Source organism: Dama dama, chromosome 28 (genome assembly GCF_033118175.1).
Source record: "Dama dama isolate Ldn47 chromosome 28, ASM3311817v1, whole genome shotgun sequence".
Lineage (NCBI taxonomy): Eukaryota > Metazoa > Chordata > Mammalia > Artiodactyla > Cervidae > Dama > Dama dama.
The window spans coordinates 38,032,862-38,059,278 of record NC_083708.1 but is presented as its reverse complement, the minus strand read 5'-3'; the positions used below and the strand labels follow the sequence as shown (position 1 = coordinate 38,059,278).

The following is a 26,417-nucleotide window of genomic DNA, read 5'->3' as shown; positions in this document are numbered from 1 at the left end:
GGAATCTTTACCGTCTGAGACACCAGGGAACCTACATACTTCCTAGGGTATGTAGGTATAAAATTAATAAAAATGACCAATACCTTGACTAGATACTGTCTTGTCTTTATCAATCACGATTACACCTGTGAGTTCTGTTTTGTCTGTATCCGGCAGTGGAGTGTCAGATGAGATGCAGTAGAACAGAGCACAGATTGGGTCAAATTCAGGATCTGGTTCTAAGTCTCGTCTAGTTCGAGCATGTAATTCCACACTGATTAGGGTAAGATTCTGTATCTATAAAAGGAAATAAATACCATGGTTTTAAGCATTTTTTTGAGACAAGTTGAAAGTAGTATATTTCACTAAGGCTCTGAGGAAATACATATGGAAAATTACAGAAAAATGACTATATAGGACACAGTCACAATTTAACATTCCACAAATTAAGACTAGGTTTTTAGTTCTAAGATCAGATTAAATCAATTCATGTTTTTCTTTTAAAAACTCTCTCTAGAGTACATGCAGTGCCTCTCAATTTTCTCAATTTCTATTTGAGAAAGAATGACTAGGCCAAAAGGTTGTACATTCAAACCAAAGTCTGTTACTTTCTATCCAGTTAACTGTTGTTCTACCTGTACTTGAAACTCAAAAGAGTTCTGTTTTTTAGTTTGAAACTCCTACTTATTTATTGTCTGAGAATTACTTAGACTTTCATATATAATAGGCAATTTTTTTAAGTTTTTCCTGAAAAATTGTAAGAATTGTAAGATGTCAACTATACAACAGCCAGGTTTTTGAACACGTACATTTTCTCTTTGACATATAATCCAAAAAACGTATTATTTTTGCTTTTTACACTTAATTTCCTATGCTAATAAAAACTCTTTAACAGTAATCCTTACTTAGTTCTCTAAGACAGAGTTAAGAATAAACTCTGGATAAGAAAAAAAGATATAGATTGGATTCATGATTACAGCTGGAATTATAGCCATTACTGTACCAGTGTTATACATATATCTGGCAATGGAAAATAGGAGACTACTGTTACAATACTGCAATTATTCAGGTCACCTTAGTTCAATAAAGGGTCTATATTTTGTATTTATCGTGCATGCCATCTGTTAAAGAAATGTAAATGCAGAAATTCTCCTTAGCGATGGGAGTAGAATTTAATGGATATCTCTGGAGGACAACTAAATAATATCAATCAAAATTTTATAAGGACAGAACAAATTAGTGGTTACCCCTGGGAAGAGAAGGGGGGAAAGTCATGACAGGATAGAGGATTAAGAGATACAAAATATTATGTATAAAATAAATAAGCAACAAGGATATATTGTAAGCACAAGGAAATACAGCGATTATTTTATAATAACTTTAAATGGAGTACAATCTATAAAAATACTGAATCACTATATACCTGAAACATATAATATTGTAAATCAATTATTTCCATTAAAAACAAGACATGTCCTTCAATCTAGCGTTCCTACTCTTGAGAATGTATCCAGAAGATATACTATGTATGTAGCCAAAATATATGCACAAATTGTACAAAGATGTTTACTAGGATGATACTATTTTCAGTTTTTATAAGTTATAAATGACTAAAAACCTAAATCTCTATCAGTTTGGAACTGGTTACTGCCAATAAATTAGGTGCTACACAGAATGAATACTCTGTAACCTTTAACATTTTGAAAAGAATTAGCCAGATCTCTGTCTCCTAATATGGAAAGATCACCATAATACAGTGATAAAATGGAATAAATGAGTGTAATATACTAAGCACATGCATAGAAAATGTCTGCAAAGAGATAAAAAACACAAAACTATTTATTGTTTTGGGGAAGGGAATTCAGGTGGGAGAGAAGCTTACTTTTCAATGTAAATATTTTTGTCTTGAAGTTTTTTTACCATGTACATGTAACAGTGCATGCATTTATCAGTAAATTTGTTATTAAGTACTTTTTAAAATATAAAGAACATTAATTATGCATGTATAGGCATATGGAATAAAACAAATCTCCAAAAATTGTGAAATGGAAACCTCCCTAAACCTAAACAAAACAAAAAATCAGTTTAATTAGAAAGGAAGGAACATGTGGAAAAACTATGGAGAAGACTGAAGACAATTTCGGGCCAAAAGAGTTCTGGAGGTTGATTTATTAATACACCAGGCCAAATTTCACATTCCAATTTTGCCTTTTCACTCCTCAATATAAAATGCATTATAGTTCTTAGGGGTATTTTTTTTAAGCCAACATATGGAATGATGAGATGGAAAGAGATTTACTGAGTGTGATCAGTAAAGAAGGGGGTAAGAAAAGGGAATACAAACCTTTTTCTGCACTGAGTACTTTATGTGTAGAAGAGAGAGAAAGAAATCAGCTCAGGGTAACGTAAAACAGGAAAAATGCTTGGAGCACAATTTCCTAGTAAAAGGAATACAGTACAGTAGTTTTTTTTTTGGTGCATTCCCTATCTGACCACCAGGCGGCGATTTGGACTGTGCCTTGAGATGCAAAAAGCGTGTGAGGAAGCTATGAGCAACTTGCCAGACCTTCAAAGAGATTTTAACTTCAAGAAGGCCCAAGATTCTGAAATAGGGTTACATAGAATAAAACAACAGTATAAGAAGGAAAATATGTTTTTCAGAGAATAACAAAAAAATCAAATGCAACAAGTCTTTTTGTTAAGGTCTATCACATTTGCTTTGATAAATACTTTTTACAAAATATTTTCCTTAATTTTTGAATTTTGGGTGTGTACTTGATAAGATAAACATTCCTGAGCTTGTTACTTAATATATCTGAGCTTCAGGGGATAGTATAGGATCAGATATAAAACAGGAACTAAATGAATGCTGCTGAATGAAGAAATGTGCAAATAAACTATTAGGGAGACGAGACTGTCCTGATCTAATTCTAAAAAAGTAAAAATCTTAGATCAAAGTTAGGGTAAAAATGAAGACAATATTTAAATTTTTCTTAGTCAACTCATCTAATTCTCAGAAGACAGAACCTACTGGAGACCAAAAACCCAACCAAAAAAATCATATTCTCTGCTATAAGGGCAAAGACATAAAACAACTGTATAAACCAGTACTGACCAAAAGAAATATGAAAGTCACATTCATAATTTAAAATTTTTCAGTACTCACATTAAAAAAGGTAAGAATAGGTTAAACTAATTTTAAAATATTTTCACTTAATATATCAAAACTACCCATTCAACATGTAATCAATATAAAAAATTACTAATAAGGTATTTCATATTTTTTTTCCTATTAAGTCTTTGAAATCAGTATGCATTTTACACTTATGGCACATCTCAGTGAGGTTGCAGAAGTTGTAATGGAAATAAATTACTTAAAATTAAATGAAATCTAAAATTTAATTCCTAGATATGTAAGCCAAACTTAAAATTCTCAATAACCAAGATGTTAGTAGTAGCTACCATTCCGACAGCACACATATAAACAATGAAAATATATTCTAATTTCACCTCCTTGCCAATCAGACATGTTTTGAGTTGTCTTCTTTACAGAAATATTTATAGTAAAGACAGATAAATTAACGGTGAATATAAATTTACAGTGAACCATTCATAAATATTCTCCAGTAAGAATGTACATTTTTTTCAAGATAGCTTCCTAGTCTCTGCATATGGTTTGTGCTGTGAAGATAACTGGGTTATAAAGATTACATGAACAAATGAATTGTACAAGCAATAATCCACTAAATCAACCAAACAGAAAATACAAGTAGGTATCACATTTGGGATGTGATATAACATGGTAATATAACAATCGCAGAGTAATATACAGAGTTTCAAATGGCAGAGAAATGTTTTCTAAATTTTAGCTTCTTTTTAAAAACTTCAGGTATAAGGTTTGAGAAAACTGTGAAACCACAAAGCAGTCTCAATAACTGATGACTACTTTAAAAGTTTCTCTGTTTCATATAAATACATAAAATAGTAAGGATAATAAAAACAAGATAAAGATGAATAGGTATAGAATTCAATTTAGTCCGCTCCCTGTAAAAAATTTCTGTACTTGTACCATAGAATAAAAGATACTAAAGGTATATAGTGTATATGTGTCCTTACTGTTGCAGTTTTACCTCATGTAAAGCTTTCGCCTCCTGTAAGTTTTGTATGCTGACTTTGAAACCGTAAGTATTGTTTAAGGATGGTCCATCAATCTGAGAAGTTTCTTTCTTTGGGGTATTTACTGCTGCAAATTGATTCTATTAAAAAAAACACACAGAGCCAGAAAAAAATAATGAGCAATCATTTCCTTTCTTTTGATGACTTATTTCTGCTTAGATAACTTTATGCATTCAGTAATATATGATAAACTAGTACCATCTCCTTAAATAAAAGAAGAAACTTAAGTATTTTATTTGCATTTTTTTCAGGCTAGTAACTCAAGATACTACACCTGGTATATGTAGAAATATCTGATATAATCTAAGTTAACCATATATTGATTCTTGAGTTTACAAACCCCAAATATTGAAAATAATAGCTTTGTAGAGAGTTGACATTTGTACCACATGGACATTTATCTTGACCTTTCTTGGAAACATGACAAGCAAGCAAACAATATATTTGCAAGTAGTCTGGCTAAAATGTATAAAAGATTTAAAATTGTGGGTTTGTAGTTTACCCTAATACAACATGTATCTGAAAGATAAACTAAAGCATAATTTTCAAGGGGTTAGAAAGAATAGAATCTATTAAAAATATATATATATATATTCTGATTTCCAAATCCATTAATAATTTTCCTGAAAGTGTTGATTTATGTTCATCGTACACTCATACTTGTTTTTAATATATGACTTTTAATTCAATACTGATTTTAAAATGATAGTTTTAAAAAGCATTTGTAATCTCAAAATAGAAATACTAAAATATATTTTATGTAGTTAATGATATTTACAAGAAGTGGTCAATACAGAAGTGATCTCTATCATATATTTCTAAGGATACATGTCTAATGAATACTTTTCTCACATAACCATGTATTTCCAGTTAAGTATTACAACAATTTTTAGTATTTGAATAAAGACATTTATGATTTTTCAGAGTTTTGGTAAGAAATAATGTTGCTTTCCTTTGATACTTAGTAAAATGAACTGAAAAATCAATAATGCTATATTTGAGAAAAAAGTAATAAACCAAGAAAAAGGATATACTTTTGGTGGGATCAAAAATCACTTACTTGAGCTCTGCTGTCATTGGACTGTTCTGATTTTGCCAGTAATCAGTTAATGTATTTGTATCCTCATAATCCACATTTTGGCTATCATATTCACTTTCTCTGTAATATTTGTATTTACATATAAGAATCTTTTAGATCCCAACAACAAAAAAAAATTTTTTTAATTAGGCAATTTCTTGTTGTCTCAAAGACATGTAAATAAATGATGCAAAAATATAATAAAATTATTAAAAAATTGAGACACAAAGTTATCAATTATCTAACTGAAATCCAAGAATAAGAATGGATCTTCCACTGATCTTTAAATATGTTTAGCATAGTTACCTTTGCTTGTGTTAAGAGTACTCTTCTAAGAGCGTCAGTATTATCTCCTTTCTTATGACTCAATTTCTGGGTTTTTGGTTCTGCAGAAAGAAATTTTATATTTAACATACAAATCAACATTGCCTGCTTCTGTGTGTGTTTTTTCTTTCTTTTTTTTAACTTTTGTTGTTCCAACTCTCAGATACCATTCATGAGTATTGTCCTATAAATTCTTCACAAAGATTACACAATTTAAAAATGAAATTGATTCAAACCTGTGATTCCCACACTAAAGTAACTTTTAATATTTGTACTATTAAATAAAAACATTTAGAAATTAGTTGTTGAATTTTATTCCTCAGTTATTACCCTAGGGAATCATTTAATCCATTCACTCACTGATTTATCAAGTATATATGAAGATGAAGAAAAAAGTAATCTTGTACCCTCGTGAGGTCTAGAGAGAGAATCAGACATTGATCAAATACATATAGAAAAGTAAAATTTAACTAGGATAAGTACAAGAAAGCAGAAGATAATTGAGAAATTTTATCTAGTCAGGGAATTAGGAGGGCTTTTTTGAGCTAAAATCCGAAGAAAGAATAGAAACTAACTAGGAAAAGAGTGAGAATTTTCCCTGATTACCAAACAAAAAAACTGGAAATTGTTAAGGGTGAATAAGAAGGCTAGGGTAGAAGCCCAGGTGAGAAATGAGGGCTTGGTAGTACCAGAGACAGAGTTAGAGAGTTTTGGGTAATTTAGGAAACGAAGAAGTGTGAAAACCACAGGATGGGCAGTGAGGGAATCAGGTGATATTATAAATAAGACCACTATTTCTGACCTGCGTAACTCAGTGACAGAAGAACTGGTGGTACTGGCCATTCAAATAAGGAGTAGTTTTCAATGTGTGGGCATGTATGTGTGTGTATAAAGCGTGCTAGGTGATTGGTAGTGAATGGATGCAATGAGATCATAAACTAAGATTAAAAAATACTGACCTTGTGGTGCTTCTGAGCATTCAAGTAGAAATGCCAAAGGTAGCTGGATATAGTGTTCTGAAGCTTAAAAGAGAATTCTGAACTGGAAATTTAAATTTGTGAATTATCAATTCTGTGGGCGGGAACTAGGTCATTGAGGGAGAGAACACAGAGTAAAGAAAGCTGAAGGCTAAGCCTTAATAAACTACAATATTTAGATAATAACTGAGAATGTGAGGTACACTTCAAAGGAAAGCAAGTAGGAAGAAACAGAGGGGGGAAAAAAAAAGAGAGGAGTGGGGTAAAGCCAAAGGGAGAAGAAGCTCTAAGAAGGAAGGTGTGGTCATAAGAACAATAGCTGCTTGGAGGACATGTGATGGAAAGACTGAAAAACATCCACTGGCTTTAGCTACATGAAGATTATAGAGAATCTTCACAAGATCCATACTGGTGAACTGATGGGGGCAGCATCCAGTTTAGAGTGGGCTGACAAATGAGTAGGATGTAAAGCAATAGAGCTGTCAAATTAGAGAGATCTTTTAAGAAATTTGGCTTTAAATGAGAGGAAAGAGTAGAGGCTAAAAGATGGAAGGTCAAGATAGGTGTTTGGTTTTCTATTTTACAGGGTGGGAAATATCTGGATATAAATCAAAGCCAGTAGGAAAAATTAAGTTGAGAAGATAAGGTTTCTGAGAGGGCTCCTACATTCTACCCAGAAGGCAAGAAGAAAGGATGGAAACAGATGTGAGTATATTTCACAGCAGAAAGATAAAAAAGTTATCATGTGATGATATCTAAGACATGATAAAAGAACAACCTCTCATTAGCTGAGCTAAATTACATTTAAAAAGCTCTGATTTTCATTACATAGTCAATGCTGCTTTCATTTCTGGTATCTGAAGAGCTCTATGGTGACTTTCTGTTATTTGTAAACTTACCTGTTGACAAAGGGCTAAGGCCAGCTGCCTCAGGAAGCCTTTCCAGGAGTTTTCTCTGTACGATTGGTGTACTATGAAGGCAAAGTGATTCACATATCTCAGTTCTTGTCCTAACATTAATTGGGGATATCACTAGAGGCTCCTGGGGCTCAGTGCAGGGGCTCTTCTGTACACTATCTTTTACGGGCTTTAGTAAGTTTTCAATAGTCAGAGAGTGTAGGTCCTCTACTGGTGATGAGGGTCTGTCATCTCCATTTAATGTTTTGGAATCTGGGGATGTTGCCTGTTGCCAAGGGGGAATTGCTGGAGAATCAGGAGAGCTATAACTAATAGAATAGTCACCGTCATCATCCTGATCTTTCTCAGCATCATCTGCGGAAGCAACTAGTGGCAGCATTTGACTTTCACTTGCAGTCTGATGGCATTCTGTGGTTGGTGCTTGTAAAGCAATCTGAGAATTGTCAACATCTTCCTTGGTATGTGCTGTAGTGGGGAGTATATGTGGATTTGTATCCATTTTTGGAGGCGCTACAGGTCTGTCATCTGGATTAACTGAAGAGCTGAAGTCTTCAGCAGATTTTACAACTCCAGTTGGCTCTGTTTTAGACAGTTTCTTGGAACGTTCATATTCTTCTTTGGCTTGAAGCCATGCCTGAACCAGTTGTCGACTTGGGGCACATTTGCAAGGCATGATCACAATTTTTTTATCTTCAGCCATTTTACGATTATTACTTGATCCTTTATTGACAGCTGCTTGGCCATTGCGAGGGGGTGACCCAGGTCTTGGATTCTGAGTCATTGCTGAGAAGGCTGTTTTCCACAGACGAAGTCCTTCCAAAGAAAAGTCTCCCTCAAACTCAGCCAGATCATTTGGAAGTCGAGTTTCTACCATGAGAAGCCGTCCACCGATCTCCCTATAAACAACATATTTTAGAACAACTATTTTGTCTCAAAGAAAAATTACCAAAATATTAGCTCCTTAACTTAGAGATTTTTAAAAGTTCTTTTCGGAGTTTTAAAAATGCCTATTTCTTTCTTCTGTTTCCACATCCTATGCCCCAACCTCCACAAACATATATTTTATGCAGGTACATTCTATCTTTAGTCTCGATATGCTTTTTCTAACAGGTATATGACTACTAAATTAAAATTCCTTTGGAAGGTATCATCAATACCAAGGAAAGAAAGTGTCCAATGAAGACTTCTTTTCAAGGAGATGGTACAAACACATCTGATTCCTTTCCTCTATTCATTTTAAATAACTTTCCACTGTCACCATATAAGAATAAAAATGCTGGAAGAATTTATCATCAGAGACTATACCCCGGATTTTATCTATAACCTTTTTATACATTCCCTACTCTCTATGCAGCAGTCTAGCAAAGCCTGTCCGTTGAAACAAGTTTTATACCCTGCCAAATTCCCTCAAACATTAAAAAAATCACACACAGTTGATGTAAACTGTAATTCTTTCTCCTCTTTACATGAAAAAGGTTAATACTAACGCAAGAACTTAGCAGTTGGCAGGGTGCACATAGGTTAAATGCTACTAATGCATGTGAAGAATCACTAATTAAAAGGAAACCTGGCTTAGTTTCTAATAGTTACTGTAAGTATTAAGCTAAATTTTGTTCTCTAATATATCTATAGGTCATGTATTTATGCCTTCTGCAGCAACATACTTCTCTTTTTCTTCTTCATGGTATCTCTTTCATGAGTATGAAGATCATTCTTATAGTTTCTTCAATTACTTCTTGTAGGGCATGATTTCCCAAATGACCTGGTCACTTTCTAGATAAAACTCAATGAACTGAATTCTTATTTTTGATTGGAGCTGCAGGAACAGCACCAGAGTTACCACATTTCCTTTCCCCTATATATGGAAAGATTCTAGCTCTTACTAGTTAATGACATAATCAGGACTAGCACCTTCCCTGCACCTACCTGGCAGCTTTACGAAAAATCAGAAGAATTATTGTTATTGAAGAAAATGAGTACACATATGTGACTATAACCAACTCTAATATTACTAATACAGAGATCATAATGAAGTAAAAGATAAGCAAAAATTGCTGAGGTGTGGTAAGTTCAGCTTTCTTGAATATTTTCAGCAGCATGCTAACTGCTACAACTCATGCTGTAATATATATCAACAGCCTTAAATTTTTCAGTCATCCTATTTTGAGAGTTTTAAGTAAAGACTCCAAAATACAAGAAATGCTTTATGAAGAAGGTATCACATAATTCTCTATAGTAGCCAAAGAGAGAACAACATTTCTGTCTAGTAATATGCACATGATAGAATATTATGCAGTCATTTAAAATGATATTTCAAGCACTCATAAATTTGGAAAATGTTTACATTATAATGGTGAGTGAATCAATTTCAACATAATATTGTGACTATAGTAAGAACACACCATTAAAACAAAATAAAAACTATACTTAAAAATGAAAACATTAAAATATTAATAATGGTTGTTACTAGGTAGAGAAATGGTGTCATTTTTATTTCTTCTTTTCCTAAATTTTCTACAGTGAATACATAGTTTTTAATTAGAAAAATTTGCATAGGGTACAAATTTCAAATATAATGACTATCATCCTTTTATTTCAGCTGCAGAACAAGTGCCAAAGTTGGACAACAATTAATAGTAACACAGAGTAAATGACTAGGACATGACAAGTTAACTAAGAATTAAGAAGATGTGCAAGGCTAAGGAAGAAAATATAGATGAAAAAATATACCATAAATCACTACTGGTAAAGTCAAAGTCCCCAAAATAATGGAAACTAATGGCTAAGGAACATACGTTCATATATTCTGACAGTGAAATAGAGTTCTATTCATGTTAAAAAACCAAATGTGGGTACCAGGCACAAAAGAACAGCAAAACTATGTGCTGTGCAGTGCGGGGGTGAGGTAGGGTGAGGGATTTTCTATCTTTCACTTCAAGTCCTTAGAGGAGGGAACTTCTACTCTATATTTCTGATCACTTTTTCTCACCCCTTTCTTAAATGGACTCTTGTAGAAATTACTGCTAATCTGCTGGGTAAAAAGCCTGGCATTTACTGTCTGTTTCAGTAGGGTAAGGAACACAGTGCAGCTCAAGGTCAGTGCATACATGCAGTGTGGCCTCTTGCCTTTGCTGGCACATCCTATCTCTTTCCATCATTTAGATTAAGCAGGGTCTGCCTCAGCAGTCCTGGAAATTCTGCTCCGCTTCTGACTGGATGGCTGAAATGAACTGCCTCTCTCTGCAACTGATTAGGTAAATAGGATCAAAGACACAGGGGCAGGGCCAAAAGCCATCCCTTAAACTTTCTGGATTAAGCCTTGTCCCCCAATTTAGCTCTTATCAGATATGTTCTACCTTGGTGATGCAGGCAGGACAGGATACCTACTTAACTACTGGTTTATAAATAGGCCAGGGCTGTGGTCTATTTATAAACCTTCACCTTTTGCTACTGGCTGTGTGTGTGCACGGATCTGTCTCTTTGTTTATCACTTTTCTGAAAAGATTCTTAAAAGAAGAGATGAGGGGAATCAAAGTCCATCTTGTACCCGTAATAAATGTACAAACAACAGTAACAATATGAATGAAGATGCTGGCAATATGAAAAGAGAGTGTATGTAACAGAAACAACTTAAAATAATCTTCATTTAGAGAAATATCCTGAGTATTTAAAACATATGTATGCTTATTTTCAAACATTTTTAAAAAACAAAGTTCTTTTTAAAATTATGAAAGCTTACCACTTTAGAAAGCTTACCACTTTAGAAATAAATACTATCTTTAAAATGATACTACTACAAAAGTATTATGACATCCTTCTTGGCATTGTGTCACAGACAGTCTCTAATCCCTTAGTGTTGATGCAGTGCAAAATAACAGATCAAGACCAACACTGATCAACTTAAATAAATTCCTCTGGGTACAACCATCCACCCAATTTGTGAATTCTTTTAATATGTCCATAATTACAAAAGTGTTTTCATAATGATAGACTTACAGTATCACAGAGAAAGTAGTAGTCAGTTACCAAATTTTGTTATATATACATTATAATCAATCATTCAGAGTGACCCAAGGGGAAAAATAATTCTGATTACCTGGGCTTTTCTGGTACATCAGAAGGATTACTGCAAAATGGTTCTTGGTAAATGGTTTCTGAAAGGTCATGATCCAACAAAGTTGCCATAATTTCTTCCCTACTTGGTGGGGACATAAGTGGTTTCAGAATGTGAGCAGTTCGAGGGGTGAAACTGCCGTTTTTAGATTGCGAGGGAGAGCTGGTAGACCTCGGCGAACTATCCGGAGTTGGTGTCAACACATCAGTGTTTCTTGAAACATACAATTCTAAATCTTCAGAGGCTGCATCTACAAGTTCACCATCAGGGGAGGATAGTACTGTAGTAAAAGAAGTATTGACTGCGTCAAGAGACTGCCCCATTTCTTTTCTGGTATGACTTTGAATCCAGTCTGAACTGCTTGGCTGTGAGAGGCTAAGAAATACTTCTTTACTTATTGAACTCCTATTTAATCTGGACTTTTCATTTAGACAGTTCTCTGACTGCTGGATACAGAAAGTCTCCATAATTGAATTAGACCGAGTTGTTAGAGGATGAAAGGTATTTTTCCACTGATTGTGGCGATGATTCTCATTGCTATCTATGGATGATTTCTCAAACAGTTCAGGACTTAGAGTACCAGATCGAATCCATGCAGTTGAGTCTGAGGCGTGATGTTTGTCTTCATCACATTTCTGGTTATCATGACTTAAAAACTCAGTTTTTTCTACAGTTTGTCCCGGGAAAAGATCCTGAACTGCATCACTTAGGAACTTCTGAGGCAAATTCTGATCAGCTGGGACAAACTGACTTCCAGAATAAAAACTACAAAATCCAGTTTGACCTATTGTATTAATATCAAAATTATAATTATGTTCAGGGGATAAGCTATCTTCAAGTGAATAACAACTTTCAAAACCTGGATCTGAAAAGAAGATGGGACTATCATCTGATAGGGAGTTATCCAACTGGCCAGAGTTTTGTAAATTTAGAGAGTCTACTTTAAGAAGTTTGGGAATTTTTTCTTTAGGTTTTGTACTTCTGGGAGTTCGAGGTTTCCTTGGAGATGTTACTGATCGTGTTCGTTTAACTGATTTGTTATGCTCAAGAGAAAAAGAGATACTTTTGTTTGGTTGCTGTTTATTAGATAATGGGTCTTGTATGCTATTTGCATTTTGTGCTTTCTGTTGTCTTTTCTGCAACAATTCTTTTAGAACTGCCAGGCCAGACTGTCCTTCACCAAATGCTGAAGGTGTTGACACATTTCGATTCCTACATTGAGAAAGTGCTTTGGTTTGTGAAATTGCTTCTGACAATGGCTTTTGCTTTACCCTTTCAGGTTTAAAGTTTGACATGTCTAAAATAAAACCCCTTTGTTTTTGTTCCCAAGCTATTTGTTTGATTGGGCTTCTCAAAGAAGTTACAAAGCAATTATTAGGCATCTGACTTTCCTCTGAAGCTGCATTTCCTGAAGAACAAGTTTCACTGTGCTTTGAATGTTCTGCCATGCACACAATCTGCTGCTGACTATCTTTGCAATGCAAAAAATTAGGGGCATACGTCTGGTCTGGCTTTGATTCTAGGGAATTACGATATTCGTTTAACTTTCCAAGAGATGACAAATAGCTTTTTTGTATATTTGCATTCTCTTCTATCTTTGGAGACATTATACCAGAAGACATCTGTGTATTCTGTGCTACCTGAGACAAATGGTTTGAAAGGTCAAATATATTTTTTTGAATCAAGCTTGATTCTTTTAGAGCAAACATAGCATTTTGACAATGAGATCGCTGAACATTAATTTTTGAGATTCCAGGTCCTAAAGAACCACAAACAGCAGAAGAATTCACATCATCTCGTGAACTGGGGAATGCCTGCAAATCTACAGGTTTCTTGCTTTCTAGGAAAGAAGAAAAGCAGCCAGATAAATTCTGTTGTGCATGAATTCCAGTGGGGACAGGAGCAGAAAGGGGATGATCTATAGCAGAGCCGATTAAAGACACATCTTTCTGTTTAAAAAGTAGTTGAGAGCCTCCAGAATTATCTGAGGTCTCAGGCACATTCTGATGTTTCAGCACAAACTTAACTTCAGTACCAGCTTGAGATTTTAGTTTTTCTTCCTTTAATGTTATGTGCTTTCTTGGTGTACTTTTCTCATTTGTTTTTTGTTTCTGTTTTGCTCTTGGTTTCTTTTTTCCATCATCTACTAGTTTACTTGTCTGATTTCGTTTGTTCCTTTTCTTAGAAACTGTAGAGGGATTGACAAGCTTTGTTTTTGATTTCTTAACCTGCATTCTTGCTCGACTATTTTTTCCTATACGGGAATTAACAGTCTTACTATTATATACATTAGGACCCTTAAAAAGCATTGCTTCTTTATCGGCAGCAGCCATTATTTCTTCAGCTCTTGGATCTGTGGGAGACCAGCAGCGAGGTGGAGAAGAGTTTATGGGACTTGTGCTTCTCTCAGAAAGAAAACCTAGTTTAGACATAACATCACTATAATTTAAGTCACAGTCTTCGGTTTCAGCATTGTAAGATGGTGAGGGAGGAGAAAGAATAGCATGTGACCGTTTTTTCCTGAAAGACAAAGTTCTTCTAATATTTTCACTATTTGTCCTTTGTTGTTTACCAGTTTTTTTCTTAGCAGACTTATGTTTTGATTTTCTTCTGTGACTTTTCTTTGGTGTTAATGGATAAATGGGATATTTGGTTGCAGGGGAGTCAGGAACTTTTGGCCAAAAATCCTTCAAAGGTGCAAGTTTTTTATACAGTTCCATTTTTTCCTCTGTTAATATTACTTGTTTTTCTTTAGAGTCTATTTTTCCTAGTTTCACAAGCATATTTTTCCTCCCTCTAAACCTATTAATAATAATGTACTTTATGATGACAGGGGGCAACTTTTTAGACATTTTCCTGCGTTTTCGAGATTTGAGAGTTCCATCTAAACTTTCACCAATTTCCATGGGATGAGGTAGGCTAATTTTTGAGTTGTGTGTTACAAAACCTGACTCACTATCTTCGTTCTCATAATTTACCTTGCGTTTGGCTCTAAGGGTATATTTATTTCCATACAATCCAAAGGACTGCTCAGTTTCTAAGGTTCCTTCTCCAAAGTGACAGTCTACAAAACTGTCTGTAGATGTTTTATTTTCAAAAGTTCCACGGGTGACCTTAATTAAATCGCTAGCCAATACATTATCTTTCTCAGAATTATTACTATTACAAGGATTATTTTGTATACAATTATCTTTTGAGGATCCAGTTTCAGCAGTTTTGGTAGAAGTCTCTTGATGACTTGCAAGCTTCTTTTTATTCATTTTTAACCGGGACTGTTTATTGCCAGGTTGTAGTTTATATGTGACAGGAGAGAGTTTTTGGGGCCTACTGAGACAATTAGAGAGAACAACACTGGGAAAAAACATATAATGTGCTGCTTGCTGGCTGAGGCTTGGTTTTTCTGTTTTATGTTCTTGAAATTCTTCATATCTAATTTTAAGTTTATTTAGTCCACTTTCATCAGCAATGCTATCAAGAGAATGCATCATAGTTCTATTTTCCCCTGAGCAAGACAGCAATTCACAATTTTCATTTAATGATGAAGGGAATAAACTATTCAGAGCTGTGCTGTTTCCTTTTTCATTTCCTTCAGAAGATAATTTACTCTTTGAATGATTTAAGTCAGAAAAGTTGAAAGAATTTTTGCCCAATGTACTTTCATTAGTGTGACGGCTCATATGTATAAAAGGGGCATCCTTATCAATTTTTCTAATGTTTGCATACTTTCTACTTGGTACTTGTCTTGTAAGAGATGGAATATCGTCTCCATAATCAAAAGTACTACTTTCACAGGAAGATACTGGGAGGACATCTTTCTTGCCACTCTCTTTATGAGAGTTTTCTGAATGGACAGAACTGCTTAAAGATCCAGGATATTTCATAGAGTAAGTGCTTTCGTTTGTAAAAGAAGTGACTGAATGATCTAGACTTTTCTCTAGTTTGCTTGGCTGTGAAAGGTCTTCAATTAAATCTTCCTTGTTCAAAACATGGGAAGAAAGGGCACTTGTGTGTTTACACTGAAAGGTGATCTTAGCGGAAGATGGGGGTTCTAATGTAGCAGCATCTTTGTGAAAGATGGAAGGTTTTACTGATAGCTTGCTTGTTGCAATCACAGAAGAGTGGGTTCTAGAATTTTCATTGTTCAGTGGATTGTCTGAAATGAGGGAAAAAAGCATGTGCTTCACTTCAACTCTTCTAATTTTTAAAATATTTTCCTATATCATGATGCTATCACCATGAAAGAAATTATATGAAATTACATTTGTATGTTTAAAACAGTTAACTCAACAGAAAGGTCGTTTTTATCATTAGGATGATATCTTAGTCTGAATAATTGAGAGTTAGTTACATTTGACTATTAGTCATTATTTTAAACACATATGCCTTTGGTTAAAAACAGATGGTATCAATATTCATGCTTTTTGAGAGAATAAGGGAAAAAATCTCATTGCCTTGGAAAGTTTCCATAAAATAACACACATCTTTGCATTATCACTCTTGTTTTGCATTATCACTTTAAATAAGCTAAGCATATTTCTTATAGTTTCCTATGCTTAAATGTTATGATAAACTGATTAAAGTATATAAAGCTCTAATCAGTGATTGATAAACGCTATCCTCTTACAAATGAGAAAAAACATACTTTATCTACATTCTCTCAAAAGAAAACATCCTTGAGAAAGACAAAATCTAACAGTACTGTCATAGTCTCACTTAGCCAACTGTGTAGAGTGTGTGATTATATTTTTCAAAATTAAATGTTTTCAGCCCTTAAATAACAAAATCCTCACAGTAGACTAGTTTACTTACCACTATTTTCATCTGCAGTTCCATCTAACTGAGGTATAGAAAGATTGGCTAGAAGCAAACTGTTATTACTCCACTCCATTTCTTCTTCTGAAGATGAATCATCTTCTTCTGTTGAGCTTCTATGGGTATTTCTGCACAGTGATCTAGGGAATATTAAGATTCATCAGTGAGGTATGAGCATTAGAAAAAAGCATCTCAGACTCAAATAATTTGCCTAATTTGACACTATACTAGTAAAACTGAACAAAGCAGATCTGAAAATTAAAACTTTAAAAAGAAAATCAGATTTACTTTGCTTTAGTATCATGCCCCATCAAAAGTTATTGTAAATAGACTTTACAATCCCTTTCATGTGAGCTAGAAGATACCATCATTCCTATATTCACAGTTCCACAATATCTTGGATTACCATACCTAGTTATGTTCTTCCTTATATTGTCCCCTTTATATTATCATTAAATATACACATATAACAGCTTAGGTGAGTACCTGGTAATTTCTAAAAAGGTGGCATCTTGGGATATTCTAAGAAGTCTCCATAGATACACAATTACTACATTATGATTAGAAAGAACAAACAAAAAGGCAAGGGGATATTCAGGTCAGGGCTGAGAGAGAAAATAAAAGGGGTCAGATAGATAGGCTAGGAAGCAGCACAGGTATTGAGTCAATCCCAGCAGTGGCTATAAAAGCAGGGTTACTGAGGAATGGAGATGGACTGTGAAGTCCAGATGGATACTCTCCATAAGTTCTATCTCCTACCAATTACATTTTTCACTAGATCATAGCTTGATATTTTCCCTTCCATCTGGATGGGCAAACTTACTTTCTACCCACACCTTTTTCTTTCACTTGTCTTGAAAATATTACTTTATTATATGCAGAATAATTTTTCCATTAAACCTTTCCCAAATAAAATTAATGGCTCAAACTGTTAATAATTTTCTCCCTATATCATTCAAAAATTTTTCATTTCTGCCTTACATACATACAGATGGCTAACAAACACATGAAAAGATGCTCAACATCACTCATTATTAGAGAAATGCAAATCAAAACCACAATGAGGTACCATTACACGCCAGCCAGGATGGCTGCTATCCAAAAGTCTACAAGCAATAAATGCTGGAGAGGGTGTGGAGAAAAGGGAACCCTCTTACACTGTTGGTGGGAATGCAAACTAGTACAGCCGCTATAGAAAACAGTGTGGAGATTCCTTAAAAAACTGGACATAGAACTGCCATATGACCCAGCAATCCCACTTCTGGGCATACACACTGAGGAAACCAGATCTGAAAGAGACACGTGCACCCCAATGTTCATCGCAGCACTGTTTATAATAGCCAGGACATGGAAGCAACCTAGATGCCCATCAGCAGATGAATGGATAAGGAAGCTGTGGTACATATACACCATGGAATATTACTCAGCCATTAAAAAGAATTCATTTGAACCAGTCCTAATGAGATGGATGAAGCTGGAGCCCATTATACAGAGTGAAGTAAGCCAGAAAGATAAAGAACATTACAGCATACTGACACATGTATATGGAATTTAGAAAGGTGATAACGATAACCCTATATGCAGAACAGAAAAAGAGACACAGAAATACAGAACAGACTTTTGAACTTTGTGGGAGAATGTGAGGGTGGGATATTTCAAAAGAACAGCATGTATACTATCTATGGTGAAACAGATCACCAGCCCAGGAGGGATGCACGAGACAAGTGCTCCGGCCTGGTGCACTGGGAAGACCCGGAGGAATCGGGTGGAGAGGGAGGTGGGAGGGGGGATCGGGATTGGGAATACATGTAAATCCATGGCTGATTCATATCAATGTATGACAAAACCCACTGGAAAAAAATAATAATAATAATAAAAAATAAATTAAAAAAAAAAAAAATTTTTCATTTCTGCCTTTGTCCTGTGTAGCCATATGTAGCATATCTATGCCATGTTCCACATGATAACTTTTAAAATATTTGAAGGCATTTTTATCATTAGTTTCATAATTCTTCTCTAATTAGAGTAAACACTATCTATTCTTTCCACTGTTCTTTAAAAGTGATAGTGCTCACAAATCCTTCTAGTGTTCTTCTTCTTTCTCTTCACTTTTTCAGTATGCTTAAAATATGGTACTTGGGGCAGAATATAATATCCAATATACAGGCAGAAATTAAATGACTCCCATTCTATATACTATACTTCTTTCAATCGTTCTCTAATATACTTTTATAAATGTTCAAGAATTTTTTCCAAGGTTAACCTCAGGATGATTTTCACAGAAATGATCCAGTCAATGAATACACAAACATTAAACCATTATGGGATAAATGAAGCCTATTATTTTAAACATGTTGGCACTACTGGGAATAAGAAGATGGTGATTTTACAAGAATGTTACATATTTGAATGCGTATCTACTTAATATGGGCATGAAAATTTAAATAGCTAAACCTGGTATAATCTAAGAAACTGTAGAAGAAATGCTAATAACAGATTGAAGGTAAAAATCAAAGGGACACTATCAAAATAAAACAATGAAAGAACAACAAAGACAAAAGAAAAACATATGGAGATAAGAAAAATGCTTCATTAATGCCACATGATCAATCAAACAAAAATATCGAATAGTTAACAAACTTTGCTGAAATATAAAAGAAGCAACCCAAGTTATTATAGCAAGATTTCAACACATCAAATAAATACTGTAATTATTTTACTAATAAAATCCAAAATCTGTCAGACTACTAAATGTTATACCCCCAGGTACATCTGGTAGTCAATAATTAAATTCACTATTTTGGCAATCATACAACGTTACAGATTTACTGTGCTCTTAATAAAGTACAGTTTATGGCTTTTCCACAGAAACTCTTAAGTCTAGAATGAATTGTAGGTCTATCTAGTCTATATTTGTGAAACTGACTTGATTGAACAAAAAAACCTATGACTCTACACCTCCTTAGGTTATCTTTTCAGTTTCAAGATATTTTTGAATCTATATTCTGTCATCCAATGAATTACCAATCTCCAATGTTTCTGACAATCTCAATTCAATCAAGCATGACATTTGGCACAAAGCAAGCATTTAAGTGGTTTTTGAATGCAAAATCATGCAAGTTCCCTATGAACCCATCTAATCAGTCACTACTACCATCTTTTTTTATCGATAAGGATGTTATGTAGGACTTTGTTAAACATCTGGCTGAAATTAAGACTCAATATGATTATTGTATTTCCCTAAGTAACCATATTTTGAAAACATATAAAGACAGTAGAGCATGAGTTGAACTCATAAAGGGTCTTTATATTCTTTGCTTCCCTTTGTAAATGCCCATGAAGTGTTCATTTAATAATCACAATTATCACTCCTATTATAGGGGAGCAGAACTAGAAGCAAGCAAGCCAGTTAAAAAGTGTTCTGCTCTCCAGATAAATAACAACACTGCCCAAACTAGGAAAGTTTAACAACAGATAGATATGTACAGGAAGGCAAGTTAAATATGAGATTGAGGTCATATTTAAAATTTTGGAACATTTAAAGAGATTAAACCTAACTTTATTTTTTCCATTATTACTGAGATATAACTGGCACAAACGACTATGAATTTTTGATGCACAGCATAAAGGCTTGATTTACATATACTGTGAAATGATTACCACAATAGTTTTAGTTAATAGCCATCATCTCAAACTCATTCTATGAGGCCACCAACACCATGATACAAAAACTAGACAAGGATACCACATAAAAAGAAAATTACAGGCTAGTATTACTAATAAAAATAGATTCAAAAATCCTCAACAAAAACTTAAAAATGACTCCAGCAATACACAGAGTACCATACACCATATTCAAGTAGGATTTACCCCAGGAATGCAAGGATTTTTCAGTATTCACAAGTCAATGTGATATGCCACATTAACAAATTGAAGAATATAGACCATCTGATCATCTCAACAGATGCAGAAAAAGCTTTTGATAAAATTTAATACCCATTTATTATAGAAACAGTAGAAAGTGGGCATAGAGGGAGCATCATCAGTTTAGTCGCTCAGTCGTGTCCAACTCTTTGCCACCCCATAGATTGCAGCACACCATGCCTCCCTGTCCATCACCAACTCCTGGAGTTTACTGAAACTTATGTCCATTGAGTCGGTGATGCCATCCAACCATCTCATTCTCTGTCATCCCCTTCTCCTCCCGCCTTTGATCTTTCCCAGCATCAGGGTCTTTTCAAATGACTCAGATCTTCACATCAGGTGGCCAAAGTATTGGAGTTTCAGTTTCAGCATCAGTCCTTCTAATGAATATTCAGGACTGATTTCCTTTCGGATGGACTGGTTGGATCTCTGTGCTGTCCAAGGGACTCTCAAGAGTCTTCTCCAACACCACAGTTCAAAAGCATCAATTCTGCAGTGCTCAGGTTTCTTTATAGTCCAACTCTCACATCCATACATGATTACTGGAAAAAGCACAGCTTTGACTAGATGGACCTTTGTTGGAAAAGTAATGTCTCTGCTTTTAAATATGCTGTCTAGGTTGGTCATAACTTTTCTTCCAAGGAGCACGTGTCTTTTTTCATGGCTGCAGTCACCATCTGCAGTGATTTTGGAGCCTGAAAAAATAGCCTGTCACTGTTTCCCCATCTATTTCCCAAGAAGTGATGGGACCAGATGCCATGATCTTAGTTTTCTGAATGTTGAGCTTTAAGCCAACTTTTTCACTCTCCTCTTTCACTTTCATCAAGAGGCTCTTTAGTTCTTCTTCACTTTCTGCCATAAGGGTGATGTCATCTGCATATCTGAGGTTATTGATATTTCTCCCAGCAATCTTGATTCCAGCTTGTGCTTTATCCAGCTCAGCGTTTCTCATGATGTACTCTGCATATAAGTTAAATAAGCAGGGTGACAATATACAGCCTTGATGTACTCCTTTTCCTATTTGGAACCAGTCTGTTGTTCCATGTCCACTTCTAACTGTTGCTTCCTGACCTGCATACAGATTTCTCAAGAGGCAGGTCAGGTGGTCTGGTATTCCCATCTCCTTCAGAATTTTCCACAGTTTGTTGTGGTCCAGAGGGAACATACCTCAACATAATACAAGCCACTCATGACAAACCCACACCTAATATCATACTCAATGATGAAAAGCTGAGAACACTTCCTCTAAGATCAGGAACAAGACAAGGATGCCCACTGTTGCCACTTTTATTCAACATAGTTTTGGGAGTCTCAGCCACAACAGAGAAGAAAAATAAGAGGAATTCAAATTGCAAAAGTAAAACTCAGTGTGTGCTGATGATGTGATGCTACATACAGAAAATCCTAGAGACACCACCAGAAACTATTAGAGCTCATCAATGAATGTGGTAAAGCCGCTGGGTACAAAATTAATATAAAGAAATTCATTGCATCTCTATACAACTAACAACAAAATATCAGAAAGTGGGCTTTCTTTTTTCAGTTTCTGAGATAAGGAGGCACTTCTATTTTGTCCTATTTAGGACACACATATTGATACTGTGTACATAAATAGATGATTTCTAAGTTAGGTGTATGGAGAGAGCATGAATTTAAGCATGGTGGTCAAAAGATACAAATTTCCAGTTATAAGATAAATAAGACTAGGCAATATAATATACAACATAGTGACTATGTTACCATTGCTGCATGACATACATGAAAGTTAAGAGGGTAAATCATAACAGTTCAAATTACAGGAAATAATCCATTTCTTGTTTCGTTTCTCTTTTATTAGAGGACAATTGCTGTACAGTACTGTGTTGGCCTCTGCCATACATCACCATGACTCACCCCCAGGTGATTGCCCTCACTTCGGAACGCCCTCCCATCTCCTGTCTCACTGCACTTGTTTAGGCTCTCACAGAGCCCTGGGCTGAGCTCTCTGTCACACAAAGAATTCCCGCTTGCTATCTGTTTTACATTTGGCAATGTATATATTTCTATGTTATTTTCTCAATTCATCCCACTCGCTCCTTCCTTCACTGTGTCCCTAAGCCTTTTCTCTATATCTGCCTCTCCATTGCTTCCCTACAAATAGGTCCATCAGTGCCATCCTTCTACATTCAACACGCATATCTCCTATTTCTTTTTATTGTATCTATGAGATGATGGATGTAAACTAAAACTACTGTGGTAATCATTTCACAATATACATAAATCAAATCTTTATGCTGTACATAAAAAATTCAGAGTTATGTATATCTTATACCTCAATAATAATGGGGAAAAAAGTTAGGTTTAATCTTTTTAAATGTACCAAAATTTCATTTCACTTGGAATATGAAGTTTATTCCACATTAGAAACAAGGCACTATTTAAAAGAGATTTAAGTCAATTTAGGTTATACAGTGCTTTTTATTATGAATAATAGTAAGAATTTCTGATTAAAGAACACTGATAATGACAGAAAGTTATTAAAGGAACTGAAACAACTAAAAAGTTACCTCTTCTTGGCACAATGTTCTTCAATATTGCTGTCCCACCTCTGAGACATCACCAAACTAAGTTCCATTTCTTCTTTCTCAATCTGTGGTTCATTTTCTTCATCATCGCTATTTTGAGGATTTTTACTGTTTCCAAAGGAACGACACTGTGATGGCATCCTATTTCTTCCCCTGTGATATCCGTCATTTTCCAAACCAGCAAGAAGATGTACCAGAGCCTCATCAGGACTACTGTCCACTATAAAACAAGTAAAGCATTGCCAACAAATAACTTAAATTTTCTAAATAATTCAATAATTCAGATCAATTATATGTAAAACACTAAGAATCATATATGTTGGCACATGCTCAAAGAATACAGCTGGTATAGAGATTTATGTACTGATATAGTTCTTCCATCAAAGTGTGACCCTTAGACCACCTGTACTAGAATGGTTCTGTGTCCTTATTAAGAAGAAAATTCTTAAGACACCATCTCACATCTACTGAATTCGAATTTCTGAGGCAAGACTCAGGAATTTGCATGTTAACAAGCTGCTCAAACTCTTACTGCTTAAGTAAGGCTGAGGAGCACTAAATGAAATATAATCACAAATGATCATAATAAATATAAAATATATAATAAGTATATGAATTAATGCTAAGTGAAACATGTGAACACCTTATCCCTCATTTGAGGTTTATTTAGCTCACAGGATAACCAAACAAAACCTGTAATTGAAAAACACAGGAGAGCTTTAAAAGTGATTAATAGCATTACTTCCTGAAGGCCACCACTGAGATATCATATGCACTAGGTTTGCTAAAATCAAAGACAGATAATAACAAGTGTTAACAATATGTGAAAAAATTGGAGTCCTCATATACTGCTGGTCGAACTGTACAATGGTGCAGCTGCTCTGGGAGAAAAAACGTTGGCAGTTTATTAAAATGGTAATCAGAGAGTTACCAGGAGACCCAGTAATTCCATTCATAGGTATATACCCAAAGAAGTGAAAACATGTGTCCCGCGAACACCTATACATGAATAATCATAGCCACATTACTCACAAAAGCCAAAAAAGTGGAAACAACTCAAATATCCATCAACTGAAGGACAGAGAAATGAAATACGGTTTATAGCCATATGATGCAACATTATTCAGTAGTAAAAAGAAATGTAGCACTGATATATACCTCAACATGAAAACATATATACCTTAAAAACATTATGCTAAGTGAAAAGAATACAGAAACAAAAGGTTATATGATTCCATTTATATGAAATGACCAATACAGGTAAATTTAGCAAAAGAGATTAGAAAACAGATTAGAGGTTGCCAGAGGCTGAGAGGAGGGAAAAGACAGACTGGACTACAAATGGGTATGGGGTTTCTTTTTTAGAGTGATAAAAATGTTCTGTAATCAGACAGTGAAAATGATTGCATAACTACATGAAATGCTGAAAACCACTGAACTGTACAAGTTAGAAGGTTAGTTTTACAATATGTGAATTATATCCTACTACAAGTTATTATCTAAAAAAAAAATCATAAAGAATACACAGAAGAACTGTATAAGAAAGATCTTCACGACCCAGATAATCGCGATGGTGTGATCACTCACCTAGAGCCAGACATCCTGGACTGTGAAGTCAAGTGGGCCTTAGAAAGCATCACTACAAACAAAGCTAGTGGAGGTGATGGAATTCTAGTTGAGCTATTTCAAATCCTGAAAGATGATGCTGTCAAAGTGCTACACTCTATGCCAGCAAATTTGGAAAACTCAACAGTGGCCACAGGACCGGAAAAGCTCAGTTTTCATTCCAATCCCTAAGAAAGGCAATGCCAAAGAATGCTCAAACTACCACACAATTAACACTCATCTCACACAATAGTAAAGCAATGCTCAAAATTCTCCAAGTAAGGCTTTAGCAACACGTGAACCATGAACTTCCAGATGTTCAAGCTGGTTTTAGAAAAGGCAGAGGAACCAGAGATCAAATTGCCAATATCCGCTGGGTCATCGAAAAAGCAAGAGAGTTCCAGAAAAACATCTATTTCTGCTTTATTGACTATGCCAAAGGCTTTGACTGTGTGGATCACAATAAACTGTGGAAAATTCTGAAAGAGATGGGAATACCAGACCGCCTGACCTGCCTCTTGAGAAACCTGTATGCAGGTCAGGAAGCAACAGTTAGAACTGGACATGGAACAACAGACAGGTTCCAAATAGGAAAAGGAGTATGTCAGGGCTGTATATTGTCACCCTGCTTATTTAACTTATATGCAGAATACATCACGAGAAATGCTGGGCTGGAAGAAGCTCAAGCTGGAATCAAGATTGCTGGGAGAAATATCAATAACCTCAGATATGCAGACGACACCACCGTTATGGCAGAAGTGAAGAGGAACTAAAAAGCCTCTTGATGAAAGTGAAAGAGGAGAGTGAAAAAGTTGACTTAAAGCTCAACATTCAGAAAACTAAGATCATGGCATCTGGTCCCATCACTTCATGGCAAATAGATGGGGAAACAGTGGAGACAGTGTCAGACTTTATTTTTTTGGCTCCAAAATCACTGCAGATAGTGATTGCAGCCATGAAATTAAAAGACGCTTACTCCTTGGAAGGAAAGTTATGACCAACCTAGATAGCATATTAAAAAGCAGAGACATTACTTTGCCAACAAAGGTCCGTCTAGTCAAGGCTATGGTTTTTCCAGTGGTCATTGTATGGATGTGAGAGCTCGATTATAAAGAAAGCTGAGCACCAAAAAATTGATGCTTTTGAACTGTGGTGTTGGAGAAGACTCTTGAGAGTCCCTTGGACTGCAAGGAGATCAACCAGTCCATCCTAAAGGAGATCAGTGCTGGGTGTTCATTGGAAGGACTGATGCTGAAGCTGAAACTCCAATACTTTGGCCACCTCACGCGAAGAGTTGACTCATTGGAAAAGATCCCAATGCTGGGAGGGATCAGGGGCAGGAGGAGAAGGGGACGACAGAGGATGTGATGGTTGGATGGCATCACCGACTCGACTGGCATGAGTTTGATTAAACTCCGGGAGTTGGTGATGGACAGGGAGGCCTGGTGTGCTGTGATTCATGGGGTCGCAAAGAGTCGGACACAACTGAGCGACTGAACTGAACTGAACAAGTTATTATCTAAAAAAAAATATCATGAAGAAGGAGGCTGTTCTAATCTTGTACACAACCTTTTTCTCTGCAAAATATAATAGTTTAGTAAATGGGGAATATATTAAGTTTCAGGTTTTCTTTATTGACAACGAAGAAACTAGTCAGTCATGCTACCAAATATAAGGCAAAATTGAAATTTGCTTATGGAGGCTATTTTGGCAAAAATCCATTTATTAAACCTAGAATTGCAGTTTATTTTTCCTGACTCATACTTTGAAAAAAGTTAATATTAGCAAATGATTTATATATATTTGACTCAAATCTTTGACTAACATTGAGACTGTATTTTTTTCAACTTTAGAGAAGTGAAATTGTATCAGCTGGTAATACATTTTATTCACTTAGAATGATGAAAGAAGAATACACCTCTCTCTTTTTTGATTTCTTTAACTTTA

General features: G+C 35.0%; 1 protein-coding gene across 3 annotated transcripts in view; it reads right to left on the bottom strand.

Moving 5' to 3' along the window:
• The window catches only part of REV3L (REV3 like, DNA directed polymerase zeta catalytic subunit), a 178,972-nt gene that overhangs the window by 58,755 nt on the left and 93,800 nt on the right, over positions 1-26,417 (bottom strand). For all 3 annotated transcript variants that reach the window (XM_061131892.1, XM_061131893.1, XM_061131894.1), the window contains 7 exons: positions 22,848-23,085; positions 16,375-16,517; positions 11,548-15,718; positions 7,434-8,347; positions 5,540-5,619; positions 4,110-4,235; positions 84-276 (listed from right to left, as the gene is read on the bottom strand). In XM_061131892.1, coding sequence (XP_060987875.1) covers positions 84-276; positions 4,110-4,235; positions 5,540-5,619; positions 7,434-8,347; positions 11,548-15,718; positions 16,375-16,517; positions 22,848-23,085 — 5,865 coding nt within the window. The remainder of the gene's footprint in view (positions 1-83; positions 277-4,109; positions 4,236-5,539; positions 5,620-7,433; positions 8,348-11,547; positions 15,719-16,374; positions 16,518-22,847; positions 23,086-26,417) is intronic.